Source organism: Pseudonaja textilis, chromosome 2, assembly GCF_049901715.1.
Source record: "Pseudonaja textilis isolate UNSWEBS1 chromosome 2, rPseTex1.2, whole genome shotgun sequence".
NCBI classification, from domain to species: domain Eukaryota; kingdom Metazoa; phylum Chordata; class Lepidosauria; order Squamata; family Elapidae; genus Pseudonaja; species Pseudonaja textilis.
Window position 1 is genome coordinate 140,177,163 of NC_141991.1, and position 25,095 is coordinate 140,202,257.

General features: G+C 44.5%; 2 protein-coding genes across 15 annotated transcripts in view; one reads left to right on the forward strand and one right to left on the reverse strand.

Moving 5' to 3' along the window:
* TWIST2 (twist family bHLH transcription factor 2) overlaps positions 1 to 4,588 on the forward strand; it is a 30,319-nt gene extending 25,731 nt beyond the window's left edge. Inside the window, exon 2 of the mRNA XM_026713756.2 lies at positions 1,277 to 4,588. The gene's annotated coding sequence lies outside the window, so the exon portion shown is untranslated. The remainder of the gene's footprint in view (positions 1 to 1,276) is intronic.
* Positions 4,589 to 13,033: 8,445 nt separating this feature from the next.
* HDAC7 (histone deacetylase 7) overlaps positions 13,034 to 25,095 on the reverse strand; it is a 224,155-nt gene continuing 212,093 nt past the window's right edge. For all 14 annotated transcript variants that reach the window (XM_087925512.1, XM_087925510.1, XM_087925516.1 and 11 more), the window contains 5 exons: positions 23,042 to 23,160; positions 21,878 to 22,011; positions 18,904 to 18,988; positions 15,565 to 15,697; positions 13,034 to 14,462 (listed from right to left, as the gene is read on the reverse strand). In XM_087925512.1, the coding sequence (XP_087781638.1) occupies positions 14,420 to 14,462; positions 15,565 to 15,697; positions 18,904 to 18,988; positions 21,878 to 22,011; positions 23,042 to 23,160 (514 nt within the window). In that variant the 3' untranslated portion in view covers positions 13,034 to 14,419. The remainder of the gene's footprint in view (positions 14,463 to 15,564; positions 15,698 to 18,903; positions 18,989 to 21,877; positions 22,012 to 23,041; positions 23,161 to 25,095) is intronic.

Consider the following 25,095-nt stretch of genomic DNA (forward strand, 5'->3'; position numbering starts at 1 on the left):
GGTTATTATTGCCTTTTTAGCCCAGCTCTCTACACAAAAGTTGTTCACAGGAGTGCATGACAGATTAATTTATGAGAATGAGTAAGCGTGCATTTTTTTGAACAAAATCAAAATATCCTGCATTGAAAGAATTACATTTGCCAGGAGAAAATTATTTCTTCTTTGCATGCTAGTTTTCTGCATGCAGGCTGTTTCTATGATTATATTTTTCCTAACACCTCACACCAACTTTCTCCCCTGCACAAAAAAAAAAACCCTCACATGTTTTGCACATGGACCTGGCCTTATGCCAAAGAGCCACAGCTGTTATGCTCAACTTAGGAGGAGAGAGGACTGAATCAGGAAGGTCCTTTCTTGCTGTCACCATGTCCTATAACCTGGGCTAGCTACAGGGTGTGGCCAAAACAGTTAAGAGAGTGGCCACAATGACATGAGGCTCAACCTTTTTTAAATATCCAGTGCACATTAAGGACAAGCTGAGTTTTGATTGTACTATTGTGGCTGCTATCTTGACTGTTTTTACCATACTCTTGTTGTGGCCCACTGGCAGCTGACGGAGGTAGCAGCAGAGTCAGACAGCGAGGAGGTTGGGGAGGAACCTGGGCCAGTCCTGGAGGGTGAGGAAGGCTCAGAAGAGGGCTCTGCATCAGAGGCAGAGATGGGGCCAGGGCAGGCTGGCAGACATCAGCTGCCTTCGGGCTCGGACAGCAGTGAGGTGGGGGAGCTTTGGGAACCGGTTCCCAGCCTGCGCATGCGCAGAGCTGCCAAAAGGAAGGAACAATTAAGAAATCAGGGTCAACGTGGGAGTAAGGCCACAGGTGGATGATGAATGGCCCCTCCCCTCAGGATTAAACAGGAGCAAAAGGGGAGGGGGCTTTTGCAGGAAACCATTCATTTGTTCATTCCAGCCTCGTGAAGATTTGTCTGTGTAACCTAGACACTCTGTGCCCAGCCCTTCCTTGTCAGCACTGCGTGTGGAAATATTTACCAGGCAGCTTTCCAAGAGAGATAAGGTCTGAGCTAATAAGTATACCTTTGCAAGACTGTTTGCCAGACTGTTGGCTGAATGTGAATGCAATAAATTCACATTCATTTAATAAAAGAGGTTTTGCCGGGACACAGAGTTTGCTTAGTGCTTTTTGGGGAAGCCTAGGACAGAACAACCCTGTGGAATCCCTACTTGTACATCAGATTATTTTCACACTCACTAAGAAAACCAACCTAAAGATTCAAGGTTGTTACTGATGTCTCTCTCTGTCTCTTTTTTTTTCCCTAGGCATCCTCAGGAAGAAAGCTGGAGACCCCCACGCTTTTTGCCTTTCCCAAGAGCAGCGAGACACATTTATTCAGAAAGTCAGGGCCTGGACCATTCATGCTGCTTCATCGCACTCAAGATACCATCAGCCCTGCCATCTTGGGGTGGGGTGGGGAGACTGGGGAAGGAAAGACTAAGGCCAATCCAGGATTGAGAGGGCAGGTTTTCCGTATTTGCCTTGGAATGAGCTGGGCACCAGATGAGGCAGCGGCCTGAAGCTTGGCTCATAGCAAGCTGATCTCAACAGGTCTACGCAGAACTCTTTGAAGAGCTAATTTATTTTTGAAGTTGCAGGTTTAAGAATTCCTTTTCTTTTTATTAGACCCTCCTGCCTGACACTCACAATTCTTGTATATTTGGCAGTAACCTCCCATTTCCTCAGAGATAGATCTGCTCCCCTCGACGGCTTTTTTTCTTTTCTTATCAGACTGTACAGAGACAGCTGCTTTGCCGAAACCATAGTAATACTCTGAACCCCGAAGGACATAAATGCTCTCGTGCAACTTTCCTTCTAACTTCAGCCAAGGCTTAATTTCTGATCAGAGAACTGCTTTAAAACCTTGTGTCTCTCTCTCTCTCTCTTTTCCCCCTCCCTCTCCCTCCTCTCTCTCTCTTCCTCCTCTCTCTCCCCTCTCTCTCCTTCCTCTCTCCCTCCTCTCTCCCCTCCTCTCTCTCTCCCTCCCCTCTCTCCCTCGCTCCCTCCCTCTCTCCCCTCTCCTCTCTCTCTTCCTCCTTCCCCCCTCTCTCCTCTCTCTCCCTCCTCTCTCTCCCCTCCTCTCTCTCTCCCCTCTCTCCCCCTCCCTCTCCCTCTCTCTCCCCTCCTCTCTCTGCCTCCCTCCTCTCCCCTCTCTCTCCCTCGCTCCCTCCCTCTCTCTCCCTCCTCTCTCTGCCTCCCTCCTCTCTCCCTCCTTCCTCTCTCTCTCCCTCCTCTCTCTCCCCTCTCTCTCCCTCCCCCCTCTCCCTGCCTCCTTCCCTTCCAGCAACAAAAGAAATGTTTGTGTATATGCAGAAGCAGGCTTTCTATGGTGTCATTTCATAGCTTCAGATAAAATCTTGGTCCTAGATAAAGTTCTCAGGACAGGGTGCTTTGGTACTAGTGCAACTAGTCCTCAACTTACTAATGGTTTAGTAACCGTTCAAAGTTACAACGGCACTGAAAAGTGTGGCTTATGACCGTTTTTCATCGTTATGACCTTTGCAGCATCCCCATGATCAGCATCCCTTTGGCAACTGGTTCCTATTTATGACGGTTGCAGTGTCTCAAGGTCATGTGATCCCCTTTGGAGACCTCCTGACAAGCTAAGTCAATGGGGAAGCCAGATTCACTTAACAACCGGGTTACTGACTGATCGATGGCAGTGGTTCATTAAACAACCGTGGCAAGAAGGGGAAAAAAAAAATCTTAAAATGGGGCAAAACTCACTTAACCCATGCCTCTCTTAACAACTTAAATTTGGAGCTTAGTTGTGGTTGTAGGTTGAGGACTACCCAGTATTGTGCTGAAAAAGTCTTCTGCACTTTATCATTCCCATTCAATGTGATGGCAAAGAAGAGCAAGGGTGAAGGATATATAGAGGGGGCGGCTACCTAGAGTTGTAGGGAGATATCCGAGGGACATCTGCAAGTCTTCAGTCTTCCATAATGGCATCCTCTCCCAGTGATGTGCAATCTCCTTGGCTTCCCATGCTTTGATTCCATCCCATGGGGAGGCATCAAGGGAGCGCTTCTCCCATGAGCTTTTCCCAAAACCAGGAAGCCGCAGAACAGCAGAGAATGACATAATGGGAAATAAAAGGACTCCCTTTGCCCCTTCACCACCAGAAGGGCAGAGCACAAGGAAGGATCCGAAGGTCTGCTGTGAATGAAGTAGGGGCAAAAAAAAACCACAGGAGCCTTTTTTTTTTCCCCCCACAAGAGTAAGAACTTTTTCAGAAATGGCTCTTTTGGCACCGTATTATTCCAGCTGAGAATGGCTTGTAGTGCTGCAAATTACCATTGGGCAGTTTGCCTTCTTTTCCTTCTGGTGCCTTTTGGTTTGTGTAAGAAGTGGGCAGGGACCGGTGGCGGTAGGGAGTGATGGGAAGGGAAGGCTGCGTGAAGAAGACCGTGTCTGGATCCCATGCCAACTGCTTTCACATTCTTGTACAAGATGGAATGATTGCATAAGAGAAGAAGAGCTTTGCCTGCAAGCATCCTGATAGAAACCTGGTTTGTGTTAAGTTTTGGCTCCAGCTTCCTCAGCCTAAACTCAGTTTGCAAGTCCTAGCAATCCCACAAACAACTGAAATGGCCATTTTAGGTCCCGCAGGAACAAGCCCTAAGTAGGCATGGTATAAGATATAGCCAGAGGTATATTCAGACGGTTTTGACCAGTTCTGGAGAACCGGTAGCGGAAATTTTGAGTACTTTGGAGAACCAGCAAATCCCACCTCTGACTCTCCCCGCCCCCATCTATTCTTTGCCTCCCGAGTCCCAGCTGATTGGCTGGCTCTTCTTTGGTTGCCCTACATAGGAGAACGGAGCTGGAAAGCAGGTCAGTGGGGTGGGGAAGGAATGGGAATTTTGCAGTATCCTTCCCCTGCCATGCCCACCAAGCCACACCACGCCCACCAAGCCACGCCCACAGAACTGGTAGTAAAATGTTTGAATCCCACCACTGGATATAGCTACTCTTTATGGCAATAGGATGAACATAGCAGCACAGAAAGAACTGAATACTTTTTGTTTGGTTAAATCAACAAATGTAAAACAAGGTAAAGAATTTAAAAGATCTTCAGCTTCACCCAAAGCTCAGTTCTAAGGGTTGTTTGTGGGACAGCCCAGGTGAGAATAAATCCATGCTTCTACTTTAGTCATGCCATTTATGAATGCAGGGAGCATACTCTGCAAATACAGGGTCAATCTTTGCATCACTAGCTGCGTGCTGAACTACAATTCCCAGCACCCATTGCCATTAGCCTCAATAGCAGGTTCAACGGGGGGGGGGGGTGTTGCAGTTCAGTCACACCTATTGGTTTACCCACCCCTCAAGTTCAATAATCAAACAGTGGGGGATCCAGAACAGATCCGTTTCAGTCCCTGATGGCCTCCGATCACAGGGGATGCTCTCCCAGGTTTGATGAACAGTCTGATTCAGCTTTGCATTGCTTCTTACTATGAAGAATTAATAAGTTTGATCATCATCAAGGGATGACTGTGATCTGAAAAAGGACACTTTTCTAGTACATTGTAACCTGCATGTTATTTTTGAGTTGTTAAAATTCTTTCAACCAAGTCCTCGTTGTTTGGGCTTTATTTATAGGCTATACACAGAATTATTTTGTGATCTACATACAGAATTATAGCACATGCAAGAACCTGTTAAAAACAAGGATTGGGATGGGCACACAGCCAAAAAGGAGAGAGCACATTTTTCCGGCTTGCTCCATCTGTTTTGTACTACAATTCCCACCTTCCATTGGGAATGAACAAGACTGGAGAAGCGGAAGTTGTGTTTCAGATGCCTGCATACTAATACAGCTAAACATGAATCGAGAAGGAAAGAAATCTTAATTCTTTTTCAAGCAGCTTCTTTTGTGCCTTTCAAACTAGTTTCACCTGCAGGCATTAACAAGTGATCAGAATGCTTATTTCTATTCTGTTCATGTTTCCTCCTGCTGATTTCCTAAGACAGGGAGAAGGATGGCCTAAGGACCTACTGTCCTTAGAGCAGGGGTCTCCAAACTTGGCAACTTTAAGACTTGTGGACTTCAACTCCCAGAATTCTACAAGTTCACAAGTCTTAAAGTTGCCGAGTTTGGAGATGTCTGCCTCAGAGTGTTTTGCCCAGATTTGAAACAATAGACCAGGGCTGTCAGGGTGCATCATACGCTGACCACACCTGGTTAAGTGAAGTGGGGGGGAAAGTCCTGATATGTCACGTGACGCCGCCATGATGACGTGAGTTCGACATTGCTGCAATAGACCTATCTCAATAAATGAAACTGGTGTACTACTAACCTTGCAAATGCTTTATCAAATGGGCTGCCACTTTAAAAAAAAAAAATTTTGCTCCTCTGCCAATAGCAGCAGTCTGGCACAGAAAATACACAGGGGATTCTTGGAAAAGTCTTGACAGTAAAGGGATGAAGGACTGCACACAATTTGAAGGCCCTGCCAACTTCATATGGACAATGTCCTCTGAATTATGCAGAGCTATAACTCCATTCTGGGTTAACTCACCTGAGAATTAAGTCAGCCTCTCGAGACCTCAATAGCCTTAAGAATCTAAAGCAGTGCCTCAAAATGCAGTCCTGTTGCTTAATTTCCTTTGAAATGTTTATGCCAGGAAACAACAAAGCTGAAGACTTTTTTGATTCTTTCTTCACTCCAGATGTACCTTTAGGACAGGCACCAAGGTCAAAAACTTTTTTTCCCCTCCCATTGTTGCACTTGAGCCATTGTGACATCAGAGTAAACTGCACTGCAATCAGGGACAGCTTTCACATTTAACCCTACACCCAACCAATCCCAATAGCAATCAGGTTATAGCAATATCCTGCAACAAGAAAATCCCCCTTATGGTGGGAGGCTGAGAAACTGAGCTGGTGCTGCCTGATTAAGGGTCCCACAGATGCTCTACAATTTTCCACGGGACTACATGACGCAGTGAGAGCCAATTTGGTCCAACGATTAAGATGGAAGACAAGGAGGAAGGAAATCCGAGTTCTCATCCTGATAACTTTGACCCAAACACTCTTTCTCTAAGCTGCATTAACAGAAGGATACAATCAAGATCAAGTGAGATACTAATACCACTCTGTAAAGCCTGAGTAAGACCACACCTAGAATACTGCACCCAGTTTTGGTCACCACACTATAAAAAAGATGTTGAGACTCTAGAAAAAGTGAAGAGAAGAGCAACCAGGATGATTAGGGGACTGGAGACTAAAACTTATGAAAAACGGTTACAGGAACTGGGAATGACTAGTCTAGTGAACAGAAGGACCAGGGGAGACATGATAGCAGTGTTCCAATATTTGAGAAGCTGCCACAGAGAGGAGGGGGGTCAGGCTATTTTCCAAGGCATCCAAAGGCCAGACAAGGAATAATGGATGGAAACTGATCAAGGAAAGATTCAACCTAGAAATAAGGAGAAATTTTCTGACAGAACAACCAATGGAATAGTTTGCCTTCTGAAGTTGTGGGAGCTTCATCCCTGGAAGCTTTCAAGAAGAGACTGAACTGCCATTTGTCAGAAATGGGGTAGGGTCTCTTGCTTGGGTGGGGAGTTGGACTAGATAACCTACAAGATCCCTTTCAACTCTGTTAATTTAATCTAATGTGTATGAGGAAAAGCAAAATGGACACTTTTCCTTAAGGAAACTGCTTTGATTTGTCCATTATAGTAATTAGGAGTCAAGATATACTCAAAGACAACAAAAATAATAAAAGAGGTAAATGTGCTAATAAATTGCAATGTGTACCTTCCCCATAAATTGAAAACAGATCTGAAGAGGAAAGACTTGCGTATGGGAGTGATGCAACCTCTTGCTGTACAAATCCACAAAGATCTTAGAATAAATGCAAGTGGAGAGTTGTGATCTAACAATATCTGGAGGACAGTGCCTCACAAGAGTGCACTCTATCCGTCTTTTAGATACATGCTGGAGCTTCAATAGCACAATTGTGGCTGCCATCTTGTCCTTTCTGACCACGCCTTGCAGACACCTTGAGGTGTTACATCTCCTTTCTAGTTTGCTTTGCACCTGCACGATAACCTCAGGGCAAGTGAGGAACCTGTTGCTGTGGGGCTGATAGCAAAGTCACAAATAGTGGACAAGATGCTTTGGTTTCACTAGCTGCAGATACCTGATGAGACAAGCCTTTTAAAACTCCAGTTTATGCAATCCAATTAGATACCATTTGATTAAAAAAAAAAACCCACAAATTCTCAATTTTTTGGCATTTTTATTCCATGATATCTGCTTTGGGTTCACTGCCTCCCTTGAGACTGTACAACATGCAACACTTGATGCTCTCATAAGGCAATAGATATAGGAAGGTGACAATAAGATTTAGAAGATAAATCTATCTGCCCATCCAGCACTCTCTTGGTTTTGTTGCAAGGTAAATTTTGTTGGTCCATGTTGGAGAAGGCTTCAACTGCCAGCATGTGAAAACTAGCAGGGGACCATCTGGTATACCCAAGGTGAAAACACATATAGTATACTGCAGAAAATGATATAATATAAAACAAGGACAGAGCTTGGCATGTGGGCCAGAGAGTTCCCTTTCCTATGTTCACATTCTCCCAAACTTCTTTACTTATATTTGACTATAAGTCTTCTTCAATCTGTCCTGCTTCTTCAGAGTCACTTCAATGTCCCTTTCCTGAGATGGCCACCTTGAATGCAGCATCTTGGCATAGAGGTGCCATTGCAATAGTGAACTAGATGTTCCATACTGGGCGTGGTGATACCAACTCTGTTTCCTTGGCACAGGGACACCAATACTCCTCACTAAAGGCTTAAGTTCTGGATCAATATGATTTGCATAGGCAGAAATTCAAGTACTGTTTCTTCTGTATTAGAAATGTGAAAACCTGGTGCACAATACACCTGAAAAAAAGGAAGCTATGTTGGTAAGATCCTCCATGACTGGCAGATGTGGCTACCTCCTGCCCGAGATGGAGGTGCGTGGGATAGTGCCTATGCTAGCTGCAGTAAAGATGAGTATAGAAGATAGCAGTTGAGGGGAGTGTTAGTATAACGATTTCCTGATTGGAAACTGGTTGGAAAGGAAGAAGTTGAGACTGTTCCCTACAATGCTGTACTTTTTGAATAAGCAACAAAAGGACTCATCTTTCTATTGATCCCTACTATAGTTTGAACTCACTTTTCTTTACAGCTATTAATTGGGAAGGATCCCAGGGAAGACCTCCTATGGGAAGTCCACTGGTGGTACTGAATTATGCATCTGTGGGTTTCCACCTTTCTTTTGATGCCATACAGCTGTTGATTCAAAGTTCAGAGATGATAGTTTAACAGAGAAGCTTACACCATGGCAGGTGCTGTTATGAGAATCTGGCATCGAGGGCCAACTATTCACACGGTCTCCCCCTGCTGTCTTTTAAGTCCCTTCTTTATCCCATTTTCTTGAGCGTAGTGACTTGGGTGTCACACCGAACCACTTTTCAAAGCTCTCAATGTTCAGTTTTACATCTGAGCACCAAATTGTGGTGGCTCTGAGATCTCTAACAACAGAGGGCCTCCAGTAACGAATGCCAATTGTGTCTGAATCATCCAGTAGCTGTTTTTGGATGACATAGGCCTCAAGAGTGCTTACGGCTTTGGCTTCGTTGTGAATTGGAACAGAACAATGCAAACAAGGCAGCTTGCACCCACAGGATTTTTCCATCACTCCATGATAAATGAGGAAAATGAGGCCCTTTGTATTCTCCAATTCTGAGAATAATTCTTTCCCTCCACCCCCTAACACTTTTCACTTTCTTGCATAATCTTCCATTTCCACTACCCCCAACCTGTGCCCCCTGTTGTCTTGGCATATGGTGTTCCCAAACTTTGATTTGCTATTTTCACAGTATCGTCATCCTATTTTGGGGGGTTGGGGGTGGGGGGAGCAAATACAAATACAACTTTCTTCCATCTCACTCTTTAATTTTTTTGTGTATATTATAGACCATTTCTCATGATCCCAATAAAAATATTATTAAACATGATCTGCTGGTCTATACACTGTGCTTTTCCATGAAGAATAAATTTTGTACCCTTTGAGTTGCATTAGTGTGATCATATATCTGATGAATGATCTGGATGGCCATGAGATAGCAACAGGAAATGCTAACCTTTTGCTGTCGTATAGTGATTGTCCAGTTTTCTACCATTCAACTGTAGTATAGAAATTACCTTTGGTTATGGAAATTATCTTGCCAGTTTTTAAAGCGACTTCACATAACGATGAAATGCAATGCATAAATCAGTGATATGTACACCATTTCTTTAGAACCAATTCCCATGTCCATCCTGGTATATGTCAATACATTTGAATTCATTTATGTGTACAATGTAATGTGAGAATGTTCTGGAGGCTACTCCAGACACTCTGCATCGTGGATGGTCAGATAAAGAGACAGCATAATCCACAGCTATGTGGAGATGGGGGAAGAGTTGTACTTTTAGGCTAGAAAGATTGTGATTTCAGCCGTACCAGGTAGACCTACAGGAAACTAGTAGTATCAGATCAACTAGTTTTACTTTACTATAAAGCTATACTATCAAAACCTTGCAGGTCTGGAAGTACAATTTCCCTGTTTCCTTAACCCTTCCCCACAAAAAAAATAGAAAGGGTCTCTTTTGAGCCTCCTGCCCACCCACTAGCCAGATGCAGATTATGCTGTCCTTTACTTGACTGTTCCCTAGGCAATCTCTGGGCCAGTCTCCCAAGGCCATCCCAACATACCCTTGCAATGTATGAGAAGTGGTTTAAGTGTCAACAATAATGAATAATGTATTTTACTGTAGTCTCTCTGATTAACAGGACCCTGTCAAGCGACAGGGAAATCAGGAGATCTAGACACTCCAAATGGGTATAAATATTTATTGTAAGCTTAGCTCTGCATGAGAATCTGAACTACTAATGGTCAAAAGCAATTTGGTGGTAAATAAGGAATTGAAGGTGGGCTGGGCTCTTGTGGGCACCAAGGAATTCATGACTGATGCCATGTTTGACCCCTTCCTTGGGTTCAGCCTGGTCATTTCCTACAGACCCCAGTCAAAGACCTGCTTCATATATATGATAGAATGGATAAGTAGTCTCCTTGTTATTTTTTTCTAGCACTGTTTTTAGACACTATCATGACATCACAGAAAACTAACACTCTTTGTGAACTTAAGAGGGAAGCTAAACACATTGTGATATCGCATGAAACTTAACCAATCATTCAGACTGAATAATGAAATGACAGATGTAATTCTCTTATAGCCTTTCCCTCTGTGCTTAATCTCGGCATCAACACTGTGATTTCTTCTCAGTGTTTCTGGTTTAATTAACATTTGATGTTTTAAAAACATGTTATTGGTATTCTCATAAAATGCCTATTACTGTATCACAAAACATCAGTTTTTCAGGAGACATATTAGTACACAGAGACCTACAGACACACACTTCCCATGAAGCTTTCTACCATGTCATCTTCATCTTTTTCCCGAGCAGGTGAGTTCTACGGGTATTTCCAAATAATGACATAGGCTACAGCTTAACCACTAATCAAGCCAAGTTGGGCAGAAAACACAAAGAGCACCAGAAGGTATTGTTAGGCCTCTTAGTTCTTACACGTGCTTTATTGTAGATCCAGGCTGTAAGTCCTCTCTTCCAAACGTTTCACCCTGCTGTTTCTTATATGTGATTTTCTGACTAATAAGGCTTCAAATAATTGCTGGAAAAGAATGGCATTTCCCCATGCAAAGCTAGTACCATGGGACAAAGATGAAAGATGCCAATTAAAAGAATTACAGAACAGGACATTGGTTAACTGAGACATTAGGGCATCATTTTCTCTGTGGTTTGGCCAAGCTATGATACCTATTTCCCCTCTAGTTATGTGTATGGGATCTATTAAATCATTTAATACAATTGAAATATGATCTAAAGTTATGTCCTTCCAAATGGGCAGGGCTGCATTGGATTGAGTGTAGCTAATAGATTTTAATGAGGATGATTTAACAAATGGGTGGGAATCACTAGCCCAACTTCAGAATATCTATGGCTGCCTTTTATTTGCTTGTATTACTGATGCAAGGGATGCCGTGGCTCAGTGGCTAAGACGCTGAGCTTGTTGATCGAAAGCTCGGCAGTTCAGCGGTTCGAATCCCTAGTGCTGGGTAACAGGGTGAGCTCCTGTTACTTGTCCCAACTTCTGCCAACCTAGCAGTTTGAAAGCATGTAAAAAATGCAAGTAGAAAAATAGGGACCACTTTGGTGGGAAGGTAACAGTGTTTTGTGCACCTTTGGTATTTAGTCATGCCGGTCACCTGACCACAGAGACAGCTTTGAACAGCGCTGGCTCTTCGGATTTGAAACGGAGATGAGCACGGCCCCCTAGAGCCGGAAATGACTAGCACGTATGTGCAAGGGGAACCCTTACCTTATTACTGACACGGTTCAAGGACAATCAAATAATCATTTCCCAGGAAACCATATATTGAGACTTCCCTCATTTGCCGCCTCACAATTTTGATATCCTTTTCTTTAAAGGCGATGTGAATTGGGAATGTATAAAGGGACACTGGAACTTCCAGCAATCAATATTCATACTACATTAAGGTATGTTTTCCCCCCACACACTCATAGAATATTTTCCATTATAGGCAGACTGATTTATACAAATAACTTCCATTTTTCTAGTTCACGTGGAAAAAAATTGCACACTTCTTTGACTAAGCAGATCCTGCTTGTTTGCACACACCATTTGTTTGGAAGCAATTAAAGGTTTTCATACTTCTTTGCTTCTCTTCCTGTGGCAGCACATGTGCTCTGCCTGGAACTGGACTCTCGATTCCCACCACCACCACCACCGTGAATAGTAGATTGTCATATGACTATTACATGTGTGACCCGTCATATATTGCGCACAAAGACAGAGCACACAACCCTGGGGGTAATCGTTCTGGGCCTCCTGCCCAAAGGATGGTTGAATAGTCAAGAGGATCATGGTGGATTGACGCTTTGCATTCACGGAAGTAAATTCAATCAATCAATCAATCAAATACCACTATTCTTTTGTCCTGCACTCTCATTGATTAAAAAAAGAGGTTAAAGGGCAGATTTTTCTCACCTGATAAGATGATAGCTCTCTCTGTGTTTCTATAAATTGTCTGTTCCAAAGCTTGCCAAGTCTTGTAAGTTAGGGGTTCCCAAACCACCGGACCATGGCCCAGTACCAAGCTGCAGCCCATTTGAAACTGGACTGTGGAAATAATGGGTGAGCCTACTGCTCGCATGGAACCATCCCCTCTCCCCCTGCCCCTCCCCCCCCGTCCACAAAGCTGGAAATCTTGGGGACCGCTGTTGTAAGTGACCCCTTGAAGTTTGTCTTTTCTCCCCAAACATTTCAACTCCAGACTCACCATTTGATGGAACCGAAGTACGATCAGGGGTTTCCTGGTGAAGCCAAAGTTTTCCTCCCCTTCTCCCCCCAGCCACATGAAGTCTAGCTTAGGGTCATGTTCAATGCTGTATGTTTACTTTCTTAAAATGCCAAGAAATTGCACTGTCCATTTTTGATCTGATACAACACAATCTGTTTCCAGATCATCCGATCCTGTCAGTCCGGAAGCAGCGTAATTTCTCTACTCACAGATTTCATTTGGGAGGGGACAGCACCAGAATGTGCCAGATTCAAAAAAAAAAAAAAAAAATAGGACACCGAGCAAAAAGAAATCCATTTCTTGCATGTATGAAACTAACGGCTGTCATTTACTGGGCGGGTGCTTTTTAAAAAATCTTGCTATTTCAACTCAGTTCCTGCTTCATCTATTCTCCACATCCATGTGACAGGAGGGAGCTACAGTGGGAAGATTCGCGCTGCTGCATGGCAGGACAGATCTGCGTTGTGTTACTGATGCTGGAGGAACGTGTATGTGAATGTCGTCGAACGTCAGAAAAGTAATTCTACTTTTGGCTGCAAGGGTGCGGGAAAAAAAGCAACATACTTAGGACTATAGCAAAGGCTCAATTTACTGGGTGGCTTAGATCCAGCACATGGTATATATTTTACATCCTTCTTCCATACCTTGCCCGGCCTCCCCTCAAACACACAATCTCACTACGAACAGTAAGAAAGACCCCTTTGAACAACGACAAATGTCCCGCGTGGAAGATGCTTCAATTTAGGAATGTGTGGATCATTGTCATGGGTGCCTCTCACTCACACGCTGGGAGGCTGCGACTGAACGCAACTTTCCAGCACATGCAGACAGCAATGGATACGAAAGCAAAACAGATATGCACATGTCACACGAAGTGCCTTTCGTCCGTAGAAAAGTGGTTGTGCCAGCAGCAGCCTCTCTGCTCAAAACAGAATGAGCTATCTTCCATTATCCCACAAAGACTGGATAGCTGTGGAAGGCATTAACTCATTTGAATAATAAGGCTCTTGCATAGGCACTTGCGTTGTTGTTTTAACAGGTACAGAAAAAGAAATCCCCAAGAAATGAAAGTTACAGGGAATTCAAATGCCACATACTGGTTGGGATAACAGAGGAGCAATCGATCTTGCTCACTGTGTCCATCCCTCATTCCCCACCCCTGAAGTTTTACTCTTTGGAATAAGGCTGCCTACTTTTATGGATCTGGACAAATCAACCAGCCACAAGCACCACTGCCTATGCATTTTCATAGTGCCTTGATGCTGGAGGAATGGTCAAGTCAAGGACTCAAGTCCACAAGGAGGTACAATTTGTTCCCACAAAATCCTATGGAAGGTAGAACAAAGTTTGTGCCTGTGTGTGATCTGTGTAATAGTGCAAATTAAGAAGGTCCAAGACCAAAAAGGTGTAATTAGGACAGTGGTTAGTAGGGACTGGTCTGGGTCAGTCCTATAAAGAGGTTGACTATTGTCTGAACATCCAACGTTTGTCTTCTGGACGTTCTCTCCGTGCACAGTCCAGCTCCCTTGATGATGGGACATCCTCAACCGAGGGACCAGTTTTTGTTTTTTGTTTTAAAAAAGGAGAATGACTTGGGCTCCTGTACAGCAGGATCACTCTATGGACATCTTTGGTTCTGGAGGGGAAAGGCACCACCCCGACATCAGAGTAAAATGTCCAATTTGGCAGTCCATATGGCTGCTCTCCTGTGTCCTCGGTTTCTGCTGCTTGCCTTGGCAGAATTGTGCACGTGGTACCCCCCAGGGGTAGCTATTAATCCTGGAAGGTCTGCCACATGCCTCCTTCGACAGAGCCTCTCTGCCTGCACTTGGGAGTCAGTTTTCCAGCTTTGTGGCCGAGGGTAATGTGGGCTGTGCAGCAGATGGGAGCCAGGACTGTGATACAAGGAACAAGCCACAACGAATGATGTGTTCTTGGTGGAGGACAGAACAGCTCTTCATTGGTTCATGGGCTCTTCTTCCATTGGTTCTTCTTGCCGCCTAAAACAGAAGAAGCCAAGACATTAAGGATTAGGAAAAGACACTGATCAGATCCCAGCTATGTCACTTGCTTGGAGATAAATTCATCAAACTTTCATGTCCTGCTTGGGAATCATAGTTCTGGGAAGTGGAAGGGAGTCGAAGGAAGCAGAGAGACCTATCTGTCAGAAAGCTGAGTTGCCCTAAGGGCCCTACCTAACACCAACTGCATCATAATGCAGGTCTGAAATGTGCCTCGCATAGGGTTGGTTCTTGAAGGATTTCCCCAAAGTGCAGAATGTAGCAGAAATTGCCCCAAATACAACAGTATGGAACAGTATTTACATGCTTGTATTAAATTGTTTGGGGGGTGGTTCCCAGAATAAAGGTCAGTCTGATCTTAGGGTAAATTCATTTCTCCCTCTTAGATATGGCTCTGGAGAGCATGCTCTTTATTTTAATTAGAGGGATGAAGTAAAATAAGTAGCAATTAATTAGTTTGAGCAAACCCTTGTCTTCCCTAGCCATAATTCTTCCACATGACTGCCCAGCTGCTAAAGACCATCCTCCCAATGGTCTTAAAAGGTAGACCAGACTCAGCCTCTGAGGGTCACTGGGGAGCACGGACTTAAATTCATGTTTCCTGGATCCAAATCAAACACTGTTATTCGTGATGCTGTTCCCCCCCCCCAAAAAATGGTGGCTCTCCCCTTGGGTCAGACTTGATCAACTCTGCACACCTCCCTGAGCTGCAGCTTGGACCTGGCTCATCTTGTAGGCAGATGCACCGCAGCTATTTTTCAAGACCAATTTGCGAGATGACTCCAAACCTTGAAAGTGGAGCTGCATACAGTTGACAAAATGGGGAATGTTCCTTCTGCTCTTATGGCAGGAAAGTGTTGAATTAAAATGCTCCAACAGGCAAACCGTTCTTCAGAATAGAAATTGGGATGTGATGGGGTCGGCCTTTGATTAGTGCTGTTGCCCAAGATTGTTGACTTCAGAAGCACCTCTCGCCCGGCTAAGTTCATCTTGGCAACCTGGCTTTCACATTTGATACACCTGCATTTTCCGATAGCTACATTGCAGACTGGTGGTTTTAATAATTAAGGGACACACTCACTTTTTTTCGGCCATTACAGAAAGTGAGGCCAGCGCTGTCACTGTCTCCACCTCTTCCACATCGTGACGCTGGGCTTCCAAAACTGAATACCCCACAGTGGGGGCAAAACGACGTACAGAGCTCCAGTACTGGCCTGGAAGAGAAAAGGCAGGATCAGTGTCCGCTCTGGCACATGATGCGCAGAGGAGCCCACCTTCGTTGTGTCACACAGTTGTATCCAAGGATCTAAACTGAGGGGAATTGTTTTGAAACTCCATACCCAGCATTCAAAAATCAGATGTGCTGTAATGCCACTGGGTGATGGTTAAAGGTTTACTATAGCAAGCTTGGCACATACCCTGTGCTTTTTAACCCCAATACCAGCTGTATTCTGGCTATTCCAGATCTGGGCTATCTGGGAACAAGTCAAATTTTTTAAAAATGTTGCGGTCTGAGACACAATTGGAAGAATCTACCTTTTTTTTCCATAGAGCCTAAAATTGCATGGGTAATTTTTGTCTTGTCTCCTGGAATTCTTCAATTTTAAACGTAACCTTGTGAGGCAGCTTGGACTGAGTTTTCTTTCTTTCTTTTTGACTCACATCTGAGACTCCCAGGTTTTAATCTGCCACTGTACTACTCCATTTCTTTATTACTGCTATACTAACAATAGTATCGTTGCATTCAAGGATGTCTTAAATACATAAGATAGGCCAGGGATTCTCAACCTTTTCTTCATCACGGACCACCTTTAAATACCTTTTGTGGCCATGGGTTGTGGCCATGGACTGCCAAGACTTATCTCAAGATTTAAATCCTTAACACAACACTTCTTCAAGCCTTTGCAGATTCCTCTATGATGACATTGCTGCCCCCCCTCCTCCTCGGGACTGCAGACCACAGGTTGAGAACCACTGATATAGGGAAAGGAAAGAGAGGGCCCTTGCTCAAAAGTCCAGAGTTCCAGTTTGCAGCGCTTCAGCGGCAGGCAGGAATCCGCGATCGTGCGCGGTTTCTGCCTGGGCTCACCGCTGGAGCGTCCCGAGCCAGTTTGGCTTCGGGGCTAAGCCAAAGCCGCATCTTTCCTCCCCAGCTGGCAAAACTCCCTTTCCCGAAGGCGGTAAGAGCGGCGGTCAGAAATGGCCACCTCAAAGAAGCACTCAGCCGGAAAAGAAAGTGCAGGAGGAAGTTAAGAAGTGAAAGTTTTGGCTGACCAGGATAAGAAGCAACAACTAAGGTATCCTGGAATTTAAATTTTTAAAAAAGATACATCGTTCCCAAGGAAGATTCGGAAGCAGCGAATGAAAGTGAAAAGGGAAAGTTTTTTTTTTCACTTTCCTTCCTAACGTTGACAGTGAACAGAAATGAATGAGAAATCAGAAAAACCCGCTTTGGCATCGGTAGGTAATTAAACTGGATAATTAAATGTCAAGGGAATAATAAGGATTTCTGAACACTTAAAAAAAAACTTTTTTTCTTGCTGTAAGTGGGAAGGGAGAAGAAAAGAATAAGAGCAGGGTTCGGAAGGAGGAGACTGCCTAGAATTTAAAAGAATCTGATTAAATCCTAACAAGACTTCTAAAAGATACATTTTAACTGGAATTTTGTAACTAAACAGTAACCCCAGGAAGAGAAAGTGAAAAAAGAAGAAAGTGTCAAAAAAGAAAAACAGCTTGTGTGTATTTGGATTGCTTGGTGACTTTGGGACTTTTGGAAATTATATTTGAATGACTAAAAACACTTGGGTGGTTGTTTGAAAAGTCCAGGGTCTACAACATCTCAGCTCACAAGGCTACTTCCCAAAACAGAAGAGAAATGGAAATGAGAAATGCAAAAAATATATAATCTGGAAAATGCACTCTTGTTGGAAAATTTCAGGCAAGAAAAGCTATCGTATGGTAGACCGCTTCTTATTTTAAGGAAGTTGCTACAATATTTCTCCACTTTCCTGCTCTTTGCCAGGTTCTCCTCACTGTGAAAATTCAGGTAAGAATTGATACAAACTAACAACTGATTACACGGTTTGACCGGATAAATTGTCAAATACAGGTAGACCTCCACAACAGCTCATTTAGTGACTGTTAGAAGTTACAACGGCAATGAAAAAAGTGACTTATGATCGTTTTTCATCCTTATGACCTTTGCAGCATCCCCATGGTTACATGATCAAAATTCGGACTCTTGACAACAGATTCATATTTATGACGGTTGCAGTGTCCCGGGGGTCACGTGATCCCCTTTTGAGACCTTCTGACAAGCAATGTCAGTGGGGAAGTCAGATTCACTTAACAACCACGTTACTAACTTGACAAATGCAATGTTTCCCTTAGCAACTGTGGCAAGGAAGGTCGTAAAATGGGGCAAAACTCACTTAACAAATGTCTCACTTAACAACAGGAATTTTGGGCTCAATTGTGGTCGTATGTCAAGGACCACCTGTATACCCCACTTGACATTTTTCAAAAAAAAAAAATTGCTAATTACTTTTGAGCAAGGTCTATATTTCCCTACGAACGGTAGGCAATGCTTGTAATGGTCTGTGAGAATGTCTTTGGGAGACAGGAGACAGGAGGAGGAGGAACAGGAGCAGCAGGCTAGGCAGACAAAAGGCAGATATGCCCACATAAGAAAACTGATGCGTAGCAACTGTCTCAGACGTGGCCACCCTTAACTTTCTGGGCTGTAAAGGTGCTGAGGGAGAGATGTATTTTCAGACTTGTAAGATTCATATCAACCCTCAGAGGCAATCCAGACAAGAAGTTCTATCTATGAGTACTAACATTATGCTAAAGTTACAGTAACAGAATCTTGTGAGTCTGAAAATACAACACTCACCCCTTGCCATTACAAGGCCCACGACACGAGCCCCTCTGAGGCATTAACCATGGTCCCAGAATTCAGCAGGTTCTGACTAGTTTGGAGAACCAGTAGCGGAAAGTTTGAGTAGCTTGGAGAACCGGCAAATACCACCTCTGGTTGGCCCTGCCCCCATCTATTCTCCGCCTCCCGAGTCCCAGCTGATCGGCTGGGTCTTCTTTTGTAGCCCTGCACAGGAGAACGGAGCTGGAAAGCAGGTTAGTGGGGTGGGGAGGGGATGGGGATTTTGCAGTAACCTTTTCTCAGGAGTCTAGTCATTTTTTTTTTAATCCCACCACTGCATGGTACCCTTATTTCTGCAGGCTAAGCTGCCTCTTATTTAACCACTGCCTAGTCCACTCTGCCTCTTCCTCTTCTTCCTATCTCTCAAAGGCATTCATTCCCACACACCACTGCAGTGCCAAACAGTTGCAAGCAGCAGTCGCTCTCTTACGTGTGCCCGCTCTGTCTATACTTCACAATAAGGGGGATCCCTCCACTTACTTTGCACCTTGATTACTGCCTCCAAGGAGTGCACGGCATTAGTGCTAGGTTTCTGCTGCAAGATCTCTTCTGGAAGAGGCTCAAGCTGTGGAATAAAAGAAGGTTTATCTGTAAGTCTGGAACAAGGAGGCAAGAAAACATGCCACAAAGGATCAGCAACTGAACTGTTTGCTAAGATATGCTCGCTAAGGTGTGCGTGATGAAAGGTAACTGCCAATAGGCTACAAAAAAATAAAATTGAAGAAGGATCACAGCTTGGTACCAGAGGATCATGTCGCTACGTCAGGTGGGATCATTTTATTCCACGAATAAACAAAATAGCAGTAGCATTTAGACTTATATACCACTTCACAGCGCTTTACAGCCCTCTCCAGGCGGTTTACAGAGTCAGCATATTGCCCCCAACAATCCGGGTCCTCATTTTCCCGAAGGATGGAAGGCTGAGTCAACCTTGAGCCTGGTGAGATTTGAATTGCCAAATTGCAGGCAGCCAGCAGTCACCAGAAATAGCCTGCAGTACTGCATTCTAAGCACTGCGCCAACACGGCTCTAATGGGATTTCCCTGTTGTAGCTCTCTGTGAGTAACTAACCTGGATTTATTTTCTTTTAAATAAAGAGGCATGTTTAGAATGAGCTGTTATACAAAACCTCTGGGAAGGATTGCCTGGACTGCAATTCAGCCCACGCCCACATATTTATTTATAAACTCACCCGCACGGACACATATAAAATATAATCAATAGGGAAAAGAGGAGAGGAAAAGGGAGGCTCTTCATTCAGCGAAAAGCATGACCTGCAGCAGTATGAAGTTGGCAAAAACAAGGACAGAGTAATAAATGGGCCAGGAGATGTAAGTGAGATGTGCAGCCAGGCACCCTGGGCTATATCTTTGGCTGTCATGGTTGAATAAATTTATCAATGAAGGGACAGTTGGCTGGGTAAGGAGGTTGTAAAACAGAGAGGAGAAGAGAATCCCGCCAATTTAAAAACAGCCCTCATTGAGACTAATTTGGATGGAGAAGTTATTAATATTGGCCGGTGGCCAACGTTCACATCCTAGGAAAAGGTGTGCAAGAAAATGGTGCTCATTCAATTCCAGTCACTTCGGAATGAAAAATGGTTGTTCTCAATCCATTTTGATCTTCATTCAAACCTGATGTTGGAAAGGCTGTTGAGCATTCCCGAGGCGTGACCCTTGCCAAAAGAAGAATGGGGAGTTTGATCATTCTCTTGGACATCTGAAGCAGCTGTGGAGGTCCTGCATCAATGCCCGGGTGAGGTAATGGTTGGGATGAGGATGAACCGACCAAATCTCAATCTAGACCAAATATTCAATATGTTCCAAAAAGGAATATCCACTCTCTGAATTGGGGGCAGAGAGCCTACATCCTCCCTGAGCCGTACTACTTGGCTTGCCCAGCTGGGAGGAGTCCTTTCAGCTTATCCAGTAGCCACCTGATATTGACTTGCAGAACAAACCACTGGTTGCCACGGCTCATGAGAACAGAAACCCAGTGAATCATGATCGGTATTGCTGAAGTGGGGAGCCCTTCTAAGCACCTGGCCTAACATTTGTAGAACTGAGAGGGACTAAATTTTCTTTTTCTCCCCCAAGGAAACTTCTAAAAAATATATATCACTGTTTCTGACACCTGCAGACATCTGTAAGAGGAGAATGACTCTCTTTCAATAGCACTAGGGAAAATGGGGATGTATTTGTGCATGGGTGGTGTTATAGAAAGGGGCTTCCTATATACATGTGCATCCAGGGGTGGGATTCAAATCTTTTAAACAACCAGTTTTGTGGGTGTGGCTCGGTGGGTATGGCCATTTGACTGGGTGGGCGTGGCTTTTTTGGCACCACTACTCCAGCCCCTGTTATTTTGGCCTCCTGGGCCTCAGGAAAGCCTCCTGGGGGTGTGTTTTTGTTCCCAGGAAGCTTCCCTGGGGCCTAGGAAAGCAAAAAACGGAGCACAGGGGAGGGGCAGCACCCCCCACCCCCCCGCATGCCTCTTTTTGCCTCCTGGGCCTCAGGGAAGCCTCCTGGGCAAAGCAGAACAGCTGATCGTCGGGTGGGGGGAAAAAAAGAAATACCTTAAGGAGTGACTGGGCAGGGGAGAATACAGTCAGCAATATCAGGCAAGCACACAATGTTGTGCATGCCCGATAAGGACTGACTGGGTGGGGAGGGGAGGGGCAAGTGGAGAGCGGTGGGGCCAGCCAGGGGCACGATTTGCCAGTTCTCCGAACTGCGCAGAATCATAACAACCGGTTCTATAGAACCAGTCCGAACCGGTAGAATCCCATCCGTGTGCATCCAACTTCTGAACCAGGAACTGGTGGTATCTTGAGGCTTCCAAACGACTCATCAAGTTCTTATTTGGGGCTGGAGTGGTCTTATATGCTTTTTAAAAGCCAAAAGAGCCCCTTTGTACTGGACTTTTAGTTAAGCCAGCTCAAATACTTGGGTAGAGTTTTGTTTGGCCATAGTTGTTAGAAATGATCACTCAGCGTGTTGAAACATGGTGCATCTATAAAGTGAACGTTGCCATATTATTAAAGGCAAGTGGCACAGTCTGGTGGGGTGTTTTTTTGCACATATCCATCTTGTGTGCCCATTTCTGGACCAGAAGATCTTCTTGGCCATTCATGCCCTGGTCACTTCCTGGTAGGATTATTGGAATGTACTTTATATGGGCTCTTGAAGATCACCCAGAAATTATAACAGGTCCAGAGTCTGGTGGTGCAGGAAATTCTTTTCAGTCCAGGGTTTGGCCAGGTTACACCACTACTGTGTAACCAGCACTGGCTTCCATGTTTTTCCCCTGAGTGCAATTCAAAGAGCAGGTTGTCACCTTTAAAGTCCAAAATGGCACAGGATCAGATAATCTGTGAAACTACTTTTTTTTTCTGAAAGTGTCTACCTGTCCTGCCAAGTGAGATAAGACTGGGGAGTGCTCCAAATCCACTCACCTCGTTACCCAGCAGAACAGACACACAGGCCTCCGAGGCATCACAAATGGCGGTCAAGTCATGGCCTCCTTCCAGGGCTAGAACGAGAGCTCCACCAGCCACATTCATCAGCTGCCTGGTCATATAACCAAAACCTGCAGAGGAAACCAAAAGAAACAGGGGAATCAGATCTCTCTGGTAGGGCCTCTCTGAGAAAAGACAAGAGTACAACAAGCCCTTCGTCAGAAATGTGTCTCAGAGTCGGCTAGCTGTCAGGATTCTGGCAGTTACCCTCATTTAAATCATGAGTCTCAAACCAAACTTCCAAAACTTAAAAAGGATTTATTGGGAGTTAACATGCCGGCACTGCCTCGGTGTAGCCAACTCTGAGACACATCGTTCATTGTTACCCTTGACCCTGGTTTTTCCCCCACCCCCTGGGTGTATCATAATTCATATTCTCCAATGGGACGCATCCATAGCCAAGAGTCATCAATCATGCTCTCCAGTTAGAATTTTGCGTGGCAGACACTTCGGTCACCGAGTTACTATCTTTGAAAACATTTATGAAATGCCATTTCGGTTTTGCAAGCTGCTGCAGTGCTTCCCCCTCCCTTTCTGTCGGCATTTCTAAAAAGACCATAGAAATATTTTATAAGTTGATACCTTTCCTGGCTGAGACCCAGGACACCCTTTCCCCCCAAAATGGACAGAATAAAAACCTATTGTGGCTATCTAGTCATTTAACTCTGCTCTAGCTTCCTGAAACCCTCTTCATGTCCTTCTCCTGCTAGAGAAGATGTCCTGAATGCTCAAGGAGGATTCTATCATTCCACATCCACAAAGACCTGGTCTTTAAGCAAAACCTATAAACTGGGCATTACAAAAGAAACGCCTGCACGCGCAACTCATCTTCGTCATAATTGGTTTCCTTTCATGTGCTTCTAAAGAATCATGGAAGAAAACTTGAAGAGGAAACCATTATAGGGTAAGAGGTCCTCACTGGCGCATTCCCTCTTGATGATCATTCAAGCTCTCAAAAGTATTGCCCAAGAGATGCCTTCAGAGTCCTTAAGACAACAGCTGAACAGAATGTTCTCTCTGGGCAAAGAGCAAACTGCTCGTTCTCACATCAAGAGTGTCCAACGCTCTTCCTGATTAAGTGCCACCTTGAGGGACCCTTACATTTGGCTGAGACTTTGTAACCCCCCAGTGGAGGAGGGTGGCCATCAGCTGCATCAAAGCCTGCAGATACTAGCACCACATCCGGGGAGAACTCTTGGGCAATTGGCATCACCACTGTCCTGCAAAGGAGGAGGAAATGAAATGAAATTCAGAAATTAAATTAAATCAGGATGGTTAGCATCAGCGACTCTCTAGACTCCTTGGATAATTCAGGCTTTTATTCACAACACAAAGCATTGCCTTGCTTAAGGAATAGTGATAGGCCAGGATGGGGTATGATTAAAAAAAAAAAAGCAACCATCTTACACATGTATTTTTCCATTTCTATCAGTTGTTAGATCTCTTTTATTTATTCTTTTTTAAAAAAATTGAATAATTCATTTCCAGGATACACAGAAGTATAAATGGGGAAAGACAAGAAGTTATTCAACTAGGCACAGTGTTATACTAAATAATTTAGGAAATCATGAAAATCACCACATCTCCTGAGGCCTACATTGACACTGAGGTTGAACAAATCTGGATTTGGCCCCCGCCTGAATGGAACGGAGGCCACCTTGAGAGAATTCCTGCCCTGTTGTATCCCCCACCCCAATGATCCCACTTCTTTCAATGGGACATACATGCAGTTTAATTTTTTTTAAATGGGACACCAAAGTATGACTCTCCAACCACATGTGATGTTGAGCCACATACAGTTTTCCCTCAGGAAATTATTTTTTAAAAATCGTTCATACCAGATACATTCTTGAGGGCTGAATCTGTCTTGGAGAAACTGTGCTCTCTCTCTCTCTCTCTGTTTCTCTCTCTCTCTGTGTTTGTGTGTGTGTGTGTCTTTCTCTGTATGTTTGTCTCTCTCTCTCTATGTTTGTGTGTGTGTGTGTGTCTCTCTCTGTCTCTCTCTGTATGTTTGTCTCTCTCTCTCTGTCTGTATGTTTGTGTGTGTGGCTCTTTCTCTTTCTCTGTATGTTTCTCTCTCTCTCTGTATGTTTGTGTGTGTGTGAACCCCCTCCCTCCAGCATTTTTCCATTTTCCTCTTCAGCATTTTTTCCATTAATAAACATATAAACAATTTTGCTCAAGTGGAAGATAGCAATTTTAGCAGCAAACTCCCTCCCCCCACTCCCACAGAAAAAAAAACCACTCTGGCAGATGAAAGGAATAAAACCTCCCCTTGCCCACATTTCATTTTTAAAAATCCAAACAAAAATATGAAACAAAGCTAAACAAATGAAAATAACTTTGGTGAGAAGATAAACTTAACGCAACTCAGCATGAGAGGTGCCTGATCAATGGCCACCAGCCCCAACCTCTTGGATCCTCTAGTATCAAGCAAGCCCTGTGTGTATAATTTCAGGCTCATCAATTCACAATCTACAAAACTGCTACTTCCTCCCGTACCTCCTCCCCACCTCCAAGAAATATATATATTTAAAGAGCAGACTGTCGACCAATATCTCACTTCCACTGAGCTACTTCTCAGGCTCTGTAACTGGCCTGAGTTTGAAAGCAGCCCCTGGGCTCTTCCCACAGAAAGCCATCTTCTAGCCCTCTTTGTGAGACAACGAAGTTTAAGGAGGCTTGGAGCAGATCTCAAGCATGTCAGGGAGGAAGCTGCCTTGGGTTGGAACTCCTCCCTCGATGCGCCGCCTCATTCCCAGACCTCATAGACGAAGAGCCCCGGCAGGCCTTCCATCTTGCCCACTGGGACATAAAGAGAATCTCATCCGTCAGCTAGATCGCATTTGGCAAGCGGCTCAAAGAAGCATGGGGCCTGGGAGCTGCCTTTCTGTGCGGAGCAAAAGTGGGGATATGTGGGGTAGGGGGGAAAGAGACTATTTATAGAGCCCTTTTAAGTGCAATCAAAGCACATGTGCTGGGCAGCTGTGGGAGGGTGGCCTTCTGCCAGAGCCTAGGCTTGGCACAGATAGGCCTTGCAATTCAAAAGGGAGACTCTGCCAAGTGCTCTGGGTCCCGTTCATCAGGCCAGAGAGGCTAGCTCTGACCATATGGCATTCCCAAGCTCTACCAACTCTTGGTTGGGTGGTTTTGGG